Source organism: Protobothrops mucrosquamatus, unplaced genomic scaffold (assembly GCF_001527695.2).
Source record: "Protobothrops mucrosquamatus isolate PMUCROS unplaced genomic scaffold, P.Mucros_1.0 scaffold4207, whole genome shotgun sequence".
Lineage (NCBI taxonomy): Eukaryota > Metazoa > Chordata > Lepidosauria > Squamata > Viperidae > Protobothrops > Protobothrops mucrosquamatus.
Genome location: NW_015390130.1, coordinates 50,838 through 65,771, shown reverse-complemented (window position 1 = coordinate 65,771; position 14,934 = coordinate 50,838). Strand labels below are relative to the sequence as shown.

General features: G+C 45.9%; 1 protein-coding gene across 1 annotated transcript in view; it reads left to right on the top strand.

Annotated features, from left to right (window-relative positions):
* The window catches only part of LOC107298700 (vigilin-like), a 46,636-nt gene that overhangs the window by 17,874 nt on the left and 13,828 nt on the right, over nt 1–14,934 (top strand). Inside the window, exons 9-14 of the mRNA XM_015828076.1 lie at nt 232–345; nt 2,527–2,613; nt 4,155–4,286; nt 7,321–7,539; nt 11,911–12,132; nt 12,803–13,049. Coding sequence (XP_015683562.1) covers nt 232–345; nt 2,527–2,613; nt 4,155–4,286; nt 7,321–7,539; nt 11,911–12,132; nt 12,803–13,049 — 1,021 coding nt within the window. The remainder of the gene's footprint in view (nt 1–231; nt 346–2,526; nt 2,614–4,154; nt 4,287–7,320; nt 7,540–11,910; nt 12,133–12,802; nt 13,050–14,934) is intronic.

The following is a 14,934-nucleotide window of genomic DNA, read 5'->3' as shown; positions in this document are numbered from 1 at the left end:
GATAGATAGATAGATAGATAGATAGATAGATAGATAGATAGATAGATAGATAGATAGATAGATAGATGGTGGGTGGGTGGATGTTAGACAGATAGATGGACAGACAGACAGATGATAGATAGACAGATGATAGATAAATTATAGATAGACATAATATGGATAATAGAGATATAGATATGAATTCACCACTTTCTTTTCAAAGCTCACATGTTCTGCCACTCCACCCTACAGGTGATCATCAATTTCCCCGACCCGTCACAGAAGAGCGACATTGTACAGTTGCGTGGCCCCAAAAACGAGGTGGAGAAATGTGGAAAGTACCTACAAAAAGTCATCGCAGAGCTGGTGAGTCTAGCTGATCTCAGCTTTCAGAGAAGCATTTTAGAACCTTTCATTCTGTTGGGATAAAAAGAGGTTTCTTCCCCTTTTCAGTCTTTGGGACATAGAGAGGAGATCCCATCTGATCACTTTTGGATAGCTGCTGCTCTGACAGTTCTGCTTTGGGTGCTGAGTCACTGTGGCTCACATTCCTTGTGAAGGTTAGGAGAGTAGTGAGGAATGGCCGCGTCTGTCCGGTGCAAAAGACCAGGTCCACACCTGAAGGTCCAGTTAAACTGATTTATTGCTAAAAAAAAAAAAGCCTATGCACAGGAATCTTGTCAACTAACAATAAGCAGCTACTTGGAGTTAGATAAGGGCCAACGGAATTCAAGGGAGGTTCGACTGAGTCCGCTTGTGACTATATAGGGCAGTGGTGGCGAACCTATGGCACGTGTGCCAGAGGCGGCACTCAGAGCCCTCTCTGTGGGCATGTGCACCATGCCCTGGAGATGGCAACCGTCTCTCTTCAACCAGCCGCCCGCTAACTCGCCAAGCTCCCACGTGGTCGGATGCATCCCAGTATGGCTGGTTTTCCTCCCTCCCATCCCATCCCTCCTGTCCTCACATGCTCTCCTTTTCCTGGGCACGACCCACTGCATCGCCTCCTCAGCTGTTGGCCGGCCGTCCAGCTCAGAGGCGGCTTCTCTGAACTGCTGGTGGTTTGCTGCGGAGCCCCCAGAATGCGCCGATTGAGGGGCCGGCAGGCTGTGGCTGCTGACGGACACCGTCGGCTCCCATGCACTCGCTGGCCTCTGTGTGCGGGGGCCAATGGTGTCAGGCAGCAGCCGCCCCAGCCCCTGCCTCGCTTTGCCCCGTGGCAATGGCACCCCTGCCCTGCCTCGCCTTGCCTTGTCTCACCCCGCAGGACGAGCCTCCTGCCCACCATCCCACCTGCCAGAGACCCACTGAATCTCCCTCAACCCTGCCCAGCCCCCACAGGCGTCCCTCCCACAAGCAACATCAAGGTGACCATGCCCACCTTGGCCACACCCACCCAGTCTGCCATGACCACAGCCATGCCCACCCAGTGGGCCACGCCCACCCGGCACTCGGCGAAAAATAAGTGGGTTTTGGGTTGCAGTTTGGGCAATGAAATTCAATGGTGAAAAAAGTAAGGTTCTACATTTAGGCAAGAAAAACCAAATGTACAGGTATAGTATAGGGGGTACCTTGCTCAATAGTAGTAACTGCGAGAGGGACCTCGGAGTCCTAGTGGACAATCACTTAAATATGAGCCAGCCATGTGCTGCAGCTGCCAAAAAAGCCAACACAGTGCTAGGCTGCATTAACAGAGGGATAGAATCAAGATCACGTGAAGTGTTAATACCACTTTACAATGCCTTGGTAAGGCCACACTTGGAATACTGCATCCAGTTTTGGTCACCACGATGTAAAAAAAGTGTTGAGACTCTAGAAAGAGTACAGAGAAGAGCAACAAAGATGATTAGGGGACTGGAGGCTAAAACATATAAGAAACGGTTGGTGGAATTGGGTATGTCTAGTTTAATGAAGAGAAGGACGAGGGGGGGACATGATAGCAGTGTTCCAATATCTCAGGGGTTGCCCCAAAGAAGAGGGAGTCAAGCTATTCTCCAAAGCGCCTGAAGGCAGAACAAGAAGCAACGGATGGAAACTAACCAAGGAGAGAAGCAACCTAGAACTAAGGAGAAACTTCCTGACAGTGAGAACAATGAACCAGTGGAACAACCTGCCTCCAGAAGCGGTGAATGCTCCAACACTGGAGGTTTTTAAGAAGAGACTGGACAGCCATTTGTCCGAAATGGTATAGGGTTTCCTGCCTGAGCAGGGGGTTGGACTAGATGACCTCCGAGGTCCCTTCCAACTTTATCATCATTATTATCATTATTATCACTGATACAGGGATTCTAGGCTGATTTCTGTTTTGACTCCGCCCCCCCCCCCCCCCCCGGGTTCTGTCACTTTTTTTCTTCCTACAATGTCAGGAGATACGTAGTGCTGAAGCTTTCTTTCTGTGATATTAGGTGGTTAGCATGCCTCTATATAGAGTCTGAGTAAGTCAGAGGCTGGACTACAAGGCCAGATACATTAATAGAGACGAACAGAGGCCGGAAACGAAATCTCTCTGGCTTAACTCTCTTCCCTCTCTTTTTTTCTGTGCCTTAGATCGAAAACAGTTTTTCCATCCCGGTTCCCATTTTCAAGCAATTCCACAAGAACATCATTGGGAAAGGAGGCGCCAATATCAAAAAGGTAAAAGGGGGAGGCTCTCCCCACCTCACCCACTACACCAGCGGTTCTCAACCTATGGGTCGCGACCCCATTTGGGGTCAATCGACCATTTCACGGGGGTCGCCAAGCAAGGCTGTCCGCCATTTTTTTCCCCTTTTCCGGCGGGTGCCTTACCTCCCTTGAGCTGGGCCAGCTGGTGGTTGGCCTGCTCCGTCTCTGCCGCTTGCCAGCTACGCCTCGGCCGGCGCAGGGGGCGGAACCACGCATGTGCGGCGCTCCCGGGCAGGGAAAGTCCTCGACTTACAACCGGCTGGGTAGTCCTCGACTTACGACCGGTTTAGTCCTCGACTTACGACCGGTTTAGTCCTCGACTTACGACCGGTTGGGGGTCACGGCATTAAAAAGGTTGAGAACCACTGCACTACACTCTGTCTTCTATGTGCATGTATGGGTACATGTGCACATCACCACGATGTAAAAAAGATGCTGAGACTCTAGAGCAGTGTTTCTCAACCTTGACAATTTTAAGGCATGTGGACTTCAACTCCCAGAATTCCACAGCCAGCATTGCTGGCTGTGGAATTCTGGGAGTTGAAGTCCACATGCCTTAAAATTGTCAAGGTTGAGAAACACTGCTCTAGAAAGAGTACAGAGAAGAGCAACAAAGATGATTAGGGGACTGGAGGCCAAAGCATATAAGGAACGGCTGCTGGAATTGGGTATGTCTAGTTTAATGAAGAGAAGGACGAGGGGGGACATGATAGCAAGTCTTCCAGTATCTCAGGGGCTGCCCCAAAGAAGAGGGAGTCAAGCTATTCTCCAAAGCGCCTGAAGGCAGGACAAGAAGCAAGGGGTGGAAACTGATCAAGGAGAGAAGCAACCTAGAACTAAGGAGAAACTTCCTGATAGTTAGAACAATTAACCAGTGGAACAACCTGCCTCCAGAAGCAGTGAATGTTCCAACACTGGAAGTTTTTAAGAAGAGACTGGACAGCCATTTGTCTGAAATGGTATAGGGTTTCCTGCCTGAGCAGGGGGTTGGACTAGATAACCTCCAAGGTCCCTTCCAACTTTATTATTATTATTATTATTATTATTATTATTATTATTATTATTATTATTATTATTATTATTATTACTATTATTATTATTATTATAATTATTATTATTATTATTATTGGTACCTATCCCTTTTTATGGAAAGGGTCAGTGGGTCAAGGATTTAAGCCTAGGTATGTAAATCTAGAATGTTACACTGCAGTCTTATATACATTAGAATACTCACAACTCACATTGGATTCCAAAACGGTTGTGATTCCCATTTAGAGGGACCCTTGGCCCTTGGATTTGGAGATTTGGAGATTCTTCCCATATTTGGGGCACTAAATAGGGGAAGTCAACACCCACCGAGAATATGTGGTCCAAGTAGGTTCCTGACACAGCCCTTATCACCCTGGAAGAAACCACTTCTACCCATCGTCTCTGAGGGCAGTTCCTTGTAGAGCTCATGAGAGTAGTCTAGCCTTGAGGCTCTGGGGTTTGATGTTGTCTCTTCACAATAGATTCGAGAGGAAACCAATACCAAGATTGACCTCCCTACAGAAAACAGCAATTCTGAAGTGATCCTGATCACCGGGAAGAAGGCCAATTGTGAGGACGCTCGGGATCGTATCTTGGCCATCCAGAGAGAGCTGGTGGGTGTGTGAATCATTTTCCTCCTCCTCCTCCTCCTCCTCCTCCTCTCCTCCTCCTCCTCCTCCTCCTCCTCCACACTCTGAATCAAGCTATCTGAATGCCTTCCGCTCAGGATGCAATCTGGAACAAGGTGTATTATTGGGTTACCTTTGAAGCACACCTGGAAACTCTTATCAAGCCCACTTAGGTGGTCCATCAACTTAATTACTGGCTCTTTGTTCAGTTTCAGAACAATAGAACAGAACAGTTTTTGAATATTGACTTGCAGCTGGTCTGTCTGAATCTCAACTTTTTCTTGCACAAAATTGATAGTCAGTTGAGATCTTCTTACAGGTGATCTTTTGAGGCTTGGCGCTAAGTTGCTACTGGCAGAGAACACCCCGCGATGCGGTTTCTCTAAATTTCCCACCCACCCAAAAAAAGAAAAAAAAAAGGAGATTTAAAGAAATAATTGTAGATGACTTTAAAAAAAACAACACTAAAATTATGTTGTGAAAAGTTTTCCAGTTGCCCAAGGAGTTCATTCCCTCCCTTAAACAAACATTATAATTTTGTCCATAGTGTATTTGGTCAGGTTTACGGGAAAGGGAATGATTTCGGGCTAATATCTCTCTTGACTCCGCCCTGGGCCATACCTGTCTTCCTACTGACTACAAAAAGAAATCCAGACTTCAGATACAGCAGAAATACACTTGTAAAATTGTAAACCTGGCATAGTTTTCGGGTTAATGGCCCAATCTTGGGGGTCTTCTGAGTGCTAGGGAAGTGTAGTACTCCTAGACGTGCGTTTCTGAACTACGGATTCTGATTTATCCATGCCATAGAGAGTGGCAAATCAGATCCTATTTCAAATGACGCGCTTAGCAAATTACAGTGCCGCATGTCATCTTTTAGCTATGGATAATTGTGAGTTTTCTTGCTTTGCCTGTCCTTAAGAATTCTGGATATAAATATGTGGGCTTCCTAGACGTAAAACCCACCTGAAATAAATACATGTATTTCCTTGGATTTCTTCAGCCGTTCCCAAAGCGTTGTACTCAAAATTGAAAAATTATCTAGGCAGCACCAGAATGGTGAGTTGCAAGTAGTCCTCGACTTATAACCACAGTTGGGATGACAATTTTCGTTGCTAAACAAGACGGTCATTAAGTGAGTAACAGCTGACGTTATGGCCTATTTTGCCATGGCGGTTAAGCGAATCACTTGCAGCTGTGGGGTGATCTTTCAGTGACTTTGCACGTCAGAAGCTATCTGGGAAGGTCACAAATGGCAATCACATGACCCAGGGATGTTGCATCCAGTGCAAATACATAACCGGTTGACAAGCACACCCAAATTTTTGATCATGTGACCTTGGGGAATGCTATGACAGTAGTAAGTGAGAAGACCAGCCATTTTTTCAGTGCCACCATAACTTTGAACGGTCGCTAAATGAACATTTGTAAGTCGATGACTTATCCCTACCAGTTGCCCAGTATGACATGCGTTTGTGCTGGTAATAAATTGTATTAAGCGATGCCCTTCTAAAAAATAATGTAAATTCATCTGCAAACTTTCCATCCTAGATGGCAAGTCAGATTGGTCCTTTTTAATACTGTTAACCATATTTCCCCAAAAATAAGACTGGGTCTTATATTCCAGTTAGGTCTTATTTTCAGGAAAAAAAGCTACTAAATGTGTCCATCTAGCTCAGGGCTTTTCAAACTTTTCACCCATTATATCACTTTTAGGATATGGCAATATCCGAGTACCACCAGTCACCTAGCAAGGTGTCAAAAACATGATGACCCCCCCCCCAAAAAAGGAAAAAAGTGATAAAGTACAGGTAGTCCTCAACTTACAAAAATTCGCTTACTGACTGTTCGAAGTTACAATGGCACTGAAAAAAGTGCCCCCCAAGCCACAGCCGAGCAAGACACCTGCCAGCCCGCCCGGCGGCGCTCTTCCTCCTGTCCGAGGTTTTCATTGTTGTGAGCATTTCTGTTGAGGATTGGCAGCGGGGGTGGGGTGGGGGGTGTTTGGTTTTTATTCCCCCCGTCTGCTGGGTGGTTGCAGCAGGTTTTGGTCACTTCACATGACCCTGGGACACTGTGACCGTCTTAAATATGAATCAGTTGCCAAGCATCTGAATGTAAATCACAAGACCCTGGAGATGTTGCAACATTCCAGCTGATCGGCACTTCTGGGCTCAGCAGAAGTGCCAGGATCAGTGCCGAGCACCAGCTGGAGCCTGGCGCTGATCCTGGCACTTCTGCTGAGCCCTGACAGCCCTGCAGCTCCAGCCGTCTCTCGCTCAGGCTTGTGCAGTGCTGCCACCGGTTCAGCTCATTCCCCTCCCCTGCTACCACTTTTCTAGGATGGTCGCGTACCACCTGACAGGTGCCAATGTACCACAGGTGGTACCCGTACCACTGGTTGAAAAGCCCTGGTCTAGCTGACGGTCTTAATTGGGGCTTATTTTGTGGGTGGGCCTTATATTATGAGCATCCTGAAAAATCATGCTAGAGCTTATGTTCCAGTTAGGTCTTATTTTGGGGGAAATGGGATTGCACCACATCAACTCTGTTCTATGCTTGCAACCTTCATTTAAATAAAAGTCTTTGGATCCTTCCACCTTTTTTTTTCTGTTTGGGAATTTTTAGACCCATAAACGTTTTATTTTATTTTCCCTAGCACATTTTTTGTTACATTTACTGCTGAGTCTCTCACCAAAGGGTATTGCCTGTTGGAATGAGGAAGAGAGATTAGTGGGGGTCCTTGATGCTCTCTGAGCTTGGTGGTTTTCTTGCAGGTGCTTCATTACCAAACTAGGGTCACATCGTCAGAAGACTGGTGACGTTACCTAGCTTGGTAGTGAAACGTCTCTTAAGGAAACCTCCAAGCTCAGAGAGCACCCAGGACCTCACAGTTCCACCCTGAGCTAAAAATATTCTCTTATAATTAAGAGGAATCAAACATGATGAATTGGCGCGCCGGCCAGATTATCTTTCATTTTGAACTTGGATTTTGTAGCTTTTCTCTTCTCGCCCTCAGGCTAACATCAAGGAAGTGGAGATCTCCATCCCAGCCAAACTGCACAATTCGCTGATTGGGGCCAAGGGGCGGCTGGTGCGCTCGATCATGGAGGAATGTGGCGGGGTGCACATCCATTTCCCTTCCGAAGGCTCGGGCAGCGAGAAAGTCACCATCCGAGGGCCCGGCGAAGAGGTGGAAAGAGCAAAGCGCCAGTTGCTGCATCTTGCCGAGGAAAAGGTAGGTGGTTGGTAAACGTCCGTCTACAATTCGATGGTTTGCAGAGCCGTTACGTTTCTTGAACAAAAAACAGCCCTAAAGGGCCAGAACAGTAAGGGTGTGGACAAAATTAGTGGATCAGAGGAATGCTGTGGATATAATTTACTTGGACTTCAGTAAGGCATTTGATAAAGTAGATCACAACCCACTACTCGATAAGATAAAAAAATGTGAGTTAGACAGCATCATCACCAGATGGATCCGTGGCCGGCTGACCAGCCGTACTCAGCGTGTGGTCCTCAATGGAACTGCTTCTACATGGAGGGAACGTAGAGAAGGACGAGGGGGGACATGATAGCCGTGTTCCAATATCTCAGGGGCTGCCCCAAAGAAGAGGGAGTCAAGCTATTCTCCAAAGCGCCTGAAGGCAGGACAAGAAGCAACGGATGGAAACTGATCAAGGAGAGAAGCAACCTAGAACTAAGGAGAAACTTCCTGACAGAACAATTAACCAGTGGAACAACCTGCCTCCAGAAGCAGTGTATGCTCCAACACTGGAAGTTTTTAAGAAGAGACTGGACAGCCATTTGTCCGAAATGGTATAGGGTTTCCTGCCTGAGCAGGGGGTTAGACTCGATGACCTCCAAGATCCCTTCCAACTTTTTATTATTATTATTATTATTATTATTATTATTATTATTATTATTATTATTATTATTATTATTATTATTATTATTATTATTATTATTATTATTATTATTATTATTATTACCATTAACCAATTAACCATTAAGCAAAATAATCAGGTATTTAGGGTATCAAGGAAAGGAGAGACACCATAGAGAATAGATAGATAGGGAAGGGCAGCTATGGCAACTTTACAGACCTGTGGATTTTAACTCCCAGAATTCTTGAGCCAGCATGGCTGGCGTGACTGGCTCAGGAATTCTGGGAGTTGAAGTCCACAGGTCTGTAAAGTTGCCATAGCTGCCCTTCCCTACCATAAGAGTTTTTCTCCTTAGCTCTCATGCCCTTAACTCTTTCATTGCCACACTCAACTTCAGGTTTCAATTAATATTTGTATTTTTTTCTCTTATAACAATGGCATTTAAGAGGCATTCCAAAGTGTCAAAACTTGCATTTATTTTCTTTCTGCCTTGTTATAGGACAGTGGGGTTGTTATTTAACATTACATCAATAATATTTTTTTTATTTTTATTTTGAGTGCAGTTGTGGGTCCGGCCTGAGAGAAAACTGAATTTTTAATCTCATTTCAGTTTCAACGCTTTCCGAGTTTTAATGTCTTGCCAGTTAAGTTGTGGAAGGACCGAGGGGGAGAGCTCAAGTTAGGAATCACTCAGATTTTTAGGAATATCCACAGACGCTAAGCTGAATCTAGTAAGAAAGCAGGAATTAGTGCTAATAAAAGAGATGCCTTCAGGAAAGGCATAGATTTATTTATGGTCGACTGCAAGAAATCCAAAGAGCTAAACAGAAATGCAAAATGCTACAAAGTGACCTAAGGAACCAGTTTCCAATCTGGAGTTCACTGGATAATAAGTGGGTTTTTACTGGTTGCATTTTGTGTTTCTGAGTGGCTCTCTCATTTCTGGTAGTTGACCTTAAATCTACGCCTTTTCTGAAGGGTTTTGGTTGCCAAAGATTTTAGGTCTTCTTTCTACGGGGACCTCATTTTTTTTTCCTACTTAAACATTGCCTTGTGTTTTTCCAGAAGATGGAATTGGAGCACAGATCGCTTACATATACAAAATTTATGAGCTTAAGAATAGATAGCTGTCAAGACTGACTCGCACTTTCACCTTTTTCTTTTGCTGGCAGCTTGACAATAACAGGAAGGGGGTGGATGGAATACAGGGGGTGGGAGAATGGTATTCAAGCATCCGTTGGCTTTCGTGAGACATTGCTGTCATCTCAAGGACACACCGAGCAGATGTCCACTATCTGATACTACTCTCTGGAGAACTCTCCTACCAAACGAGGCATCTGCCAAAGCAAATCGATCTAGTTTATAATGCCTCACAAAAGGTGAAGGCGACGACCACGTCGCTGCCCTACAAATTTCCTCGATCGACGCTTCGCCCACACCGCTGAGATCGCCGCACCGCGAGTTGAGTGCGCTGTGATCCGACTAGGAACTGGCAAGGAGTGTGTCTGGTACGCCTCCGCTATACATGCCCTAATCCAGGGCTTTTCAACCTTTTCACCCATTGTTCCACTTTTAGGATATGGCAATATCCGAGTACCACCAGTCGCCTAGCAAGGTGTCAAAAACTTAATGACCAAAAAAAGGAAAAAAGTGATAAAAGTACAGATAGTCCTCGACTTACAACAGTTCGCTTAATAACTGTTCGAAATTACAATGGCACTGAAAAATGTGCCCCCCAAGGCACAACCGAGCAAGACACCTGCCTGCCCACCCGGCGGCGCTCTTCCTCCTGTCCAAGGTTTTCATTGTTGTGAGCATTTCTGTTGAGGATTGGCAGCGGGGGTGGGGTTGGGGGTGTTTGGTTTTTATTCCCCCTCCGTCTGCTGGGTGGTTGCAGCAGGTTTTGGTCACTTCACATGATCCTGGGACACTGACTGTCATAAATATGAATCAGTTGCCAAGCATCTGAATGTAAATCACAAGACCCTGGAGATGTTGCAACATTCCAGCTGATCGGCGCTTCTTCTGGGTTCAGCAGAAGTGGCAGGATCAGTGCTGATTTCCAGCTGGAGCCTGGCGCTGATCCTGGCGCTTCCACTGAGCCCTGACAGCCCTGAAGAAGAGCCGATCAGCTGGAAAGCAACACTGATCCTGGCGCTTCCGCTGAGCCCTGACAGCCCTGCAGCTCCAGCCATCTCTCGCTCAGGCTTGTGCGGTGCTGCCACTGGTTCAGCTCATTCACCTCCCCCACTACCACTTTTCCAGGATGGTCGCGTACTACCTGCCAGGTGCCAAAGTACCACAGGTGGTACCCGTACCACTGGTTGAAAAGCACTGCCCTAATCCATCTGCCATTAGTCGAGGCAGACACCTTCTGGCCCATTGAAGAGGGCTGGATTGAAACGAAGAGGGCCCCAGATTTGCGAAAAAGGGCAGTTCGCTTAACGTAGTGACATAAGGCTCTGCGGACGTCCGGGGTGTGCCATTTACGTTCCGAGTCGTGAGACGGCTGGGGACACAAATCTGGCAGCACAACGTCCTGCGCCCTGTGAAACAAGAAATTGACCTTGGGAATGAAGGAGGGATCCAACCGTAGGACCACCCTGTCGGCATGAAAGATGCATAAGTCGTCTCTGATAAGACAGGGCTGCCAGTTCAGAGATGCGTCTAACTGATGTGACAGCCACTAGGAAGGCCACCTTAAGCATCAGAAATCTCAGGGAGCAGGTTCTGATGGGCTCAAAGGGAGGAGAAATGAGAGGCGTGGCTGGCCGTTCCCCATCACAAAATGAACAGGCGAGATTGGTGGACGTTTTGGATTGTGGGTGGCCCGAAGGGAAAAGGGGGAACGAACTACGCTTGCTTTGGCGCGGGAAATCCAGAGGCGGTTTTGCTTCTCCTGTGCCAATGTGGTTTATTCAGTAAAGTTTTATGCTCTTGGTAAAATAATGTTCCTTTTTCTGGATTCGCCAAGTGGACAGTTGAGAGTAGCTAAGTGATGTTTTGGAACACAGATTCCATTTTCAGTAGGTGCAATACACACAGAAACACATACTGGCAGTAGGAGTTGATCTTTATCTTGAGTACAGGTAATCCTTGACTTACGATGACAAATCGGGACCAGAATTTCCCTTGCTAAATAAAGCGATGGTTAAGTGATTTTACAATCACTTTTGCCATGGCTGTTAAGCAGATCGCTGCAGACCACGAATCAGTGGCCGTCCAACGAATCCAGATTCTCCCGTTGATTTTGCCTGGCAAATGGCGATCACCTGACCCTGCGACATTGCAATTGTCATAAATATGTAGGAGATGACCAGACTGAGCCCGAGGGAGGGGTCAAAGGCGTCATAAGTCACAAGTCCTTGCGAGCCCGCGAGAGATCTAAGTCCAGCCCTACTTGAATTCCTTTCTTAACTCCCGCTCATTTGCCTCGACTGTTAGTAGCTCAGATTCTTGTAGAGAGCTTGCAATAAATCTTAGTACTCATTTGAACTGCCTGAATTTCCCATTTTCCCCGGCACTTGACAAAATACATGCCAAGCACCCAAATTTTGACCACGTGACCGTGGGGATGCTGCCATGGTCGTAAAGTGTGAAAACCAGACACAAGTCACTTTTTTTTTCCAGTGCCGTTATAACTTCAGGTGGTAGAAGGCAAGGATCACCTGTCCTACTTGAGGTCTTTTGAAGGACTGATGCATGTCCGTGTTTTCTTCCTCCAGCAAATCAACAACCACTCAGTGGAACTGCACGCTAAGCCAGACTACCACAAGTTCCTGATTGGGCGTGGAGGTGCTAATATCCGCAAAGTTAGGGACCGCACCGGAGCCCGGATCATCTTCCCCACCCCTGAGGATAAGGACCAGGATGTTATCACCATTGTGGGCAAGGAAGACGCCGTACGGCAGGCCCAGCAAGAACTGGAGAGCCTCATTCGTAACTTGGTATGGGTCGTACAGCTTTTGCAGGGGTCTCCTTTAAGACTCATGGACTTCGGCTCCCAGAATTCCTCTGAGGAATTTCCTTTAATGAGCAAATCCCTAGAGCTCATAGCACCATCTTCTCTCAGCACATTTCTCTTCTAGAAGATGGGTGGGTAGAGATGGAGGACCGCCAAAAAGATCTGTAGAATTTGATCATCTCTAGTTTGGAGGGGGTGGGATAACTATAGCTGTTCTGCATGAGGAAGGTTTTATTTTTGCAGTTCATGCTTAAAAGACACCGGTAGGAATCGATGGGTAAGGGCGCCTCCTAGGAATTCTGGGAGTTGAAGTCCACAAGTCTTAAAGTTACCAAGTTTGGAGACCCCTGAGCTATTGGATGGAGCTGGGTGAGATGCTGGATAAGAGGGGAGACCTGCATCCTTTCCACACAACCTTACCCTATAGCTGTGATTGCAGGCGTTGCAGTCACTGTTTTTCTAGGGGTTGAAACCTCCCCTTATTCCTCATTCCTCAATATTCCTCATAACGATACTGCCGCTAATGGTTCTACCAGGGCAAATACTCTCTTCCCAAATGGGATTGAATTATGAAAGGTGGAGGACAAACAACTTCCAAGAAGCACGAAAGCTTAGTGACTCCTTCTGTTCCCCACCCGCTACTTCCCCTCTAGGATAATGTCATTGAAGACTCGATGGTGGTGGATCCCAAGTACCACCGCCATTTTGTGGCCCGTCGGGGACATGTGCTGCGGGAGATTGCAGAAGAGTACGGTGGGGTCACTGTGAGTTTCCCCCGGACAGGTGTCCAGAGTGATCGCGTGACGCTCAAGGGAGCCAAGGATTGTGTGGAGGCGGCCAAGAAGCGCATCCTGGAGATCATCGGTGACCTGGTAGGTCATGCTGTACCTCTGGATTGCAGTGGGCATTAAAATTCACCCTCGGGTGGATCAGAGCGTGAGTCGTCTTACAAAAAGCACCTTCCCCATCCTTCTGCCGTGAATCTGCTGGCAGAGAATGTCCCATTTAATGAACAAATCCCTAGAGCTCACAGCAACATCATCATTATCATAGTAGTAGTAGTAGTAGTAATAATAGTAATAATAATAATAGTAGTAGTAGTAATAATAATAATAATAATAATAATAATAATAATAATAATAAAAATAAAAAAATAAAAATAAAAATAAAAAAAGTTGGAAGGGACCTTGGAGGCATCAAGTCCAACCCCCTGCTCAGGCAGGAAACCCTATACCATTTCGGACAAATGGCTGTCCAGTCTCTTCTTAAAAACTTCCAGTGTTGGAGCATTCACTGCTTCTGGAGGCAGGTTGTTCCACTGGTTAATTGTTCTAACTGTCAGGAAGTTTCTCCTTAATTCTAGGTTGCTTCTCTCCTTGATTAGATCTATAGATTTTGATCTATAGCTGTGTAGATCTTTTATGCAAATCAAGCCCAGACGTTATGCTGAACTATTGAACTATGATTCATAAACTGCGGTAACTATAGAGGGGGATGATTATAATTGTTCTGCATTCAGAAAGGATTCAGAAACATGGAAAACCAAAGAGATCATTGTTGATTTCAGAAAAGGCAGGCACAGCCACACTTCTCTGTGCATAAATGATTCACCTGTGGAGATGGTTACCAGTGTCAAATTCCTGGGTGTGCAGTTAACGAGTAGGCTGACTTGATCGCTCAACAGTGAGAAACTCTCTCTCTCTCTCTCTCTCTCCCCCCCCCTTAATAACTGTAAAAATCCCGGGTTTTTTTGTTTGTGTGTGGTTTATGTTTATCCTAAGCATGTTTAAACTCAGTTACTGAGGTTAGGGTGTGAGGTTAGGGTTTTATTTTTGCCATTCCGGCTTAAAAGGAATTGATGAGAAAGGTTTCTTCCTAGGAATCTGCATACTCATTACCCTGTAGAGAAGTTGATAGTAAGCTGTGCAGATCTTTTATGCAAATCAAGCCCAGATGTTATGTTGAACAATTGAACTATGATTCATAAACCACAGGAACTAGATTCACCCCACAAATTAAGCTGATCAAACAAGCAAGCCACATTTGTGGCTTAGCCTGTTGCGTAAATTCAAGTTCACACTTCAATAACCAAAATCTGCCAATAAAATCATACATTAAAAATTCTGCTTGTTTTCTCAGAGGCATCAGGACTACGACAGTGATAAATTTTTATGATTAAGTATCAGCCTGTAACTGAAGCTCTTCAGGCTGCGCAGAATCAGTTACAATGCATGGTGTTTTTTTTTTAAAAAAAAAATCAAAATGATAGGAGACGTGAGGATAATTTAAACTTCCTTTGAGTTGCGCTCCAGTTTTGATGACTTTGTACCCATGTCCATCTAGTTTTCTTGGCAACAATTTGGAAAAGGGTTGTTCTTCTCTCCTTCTGGGGTATTCTTCAGCTTCTCAGTCTGGCCTGCAGTGTTGTGAGTTCCTGGTGATTGCTCATCCAGCATCTAAGCAGGACCAATCCTTGCTAGAAATTGCTACTGCTGAAGCAGCGTACGTGGCTTGTCAACAATTTTGTTTTTGTATGGAATCTCCTTCCCCTAAGAATGTGTTGTATGCATATTTTTAGAAGCAATACACCTAACGTGGCTGGCAAACTTATCTGACACACAACTAGAAGGCCAATTTGGTGTAGTGGTTGAGGTGCTGGCCTAGAAACCAGGAGACAATGAGTTCTAGTCCCTCCTTAGGCATGAAAGCCAACTGGGTGACTTTGGGCCAATCGCCAGGAGACGATGAGTTCTAGTCCATCCTTAGGCATGAAAGCCAGCTGAGT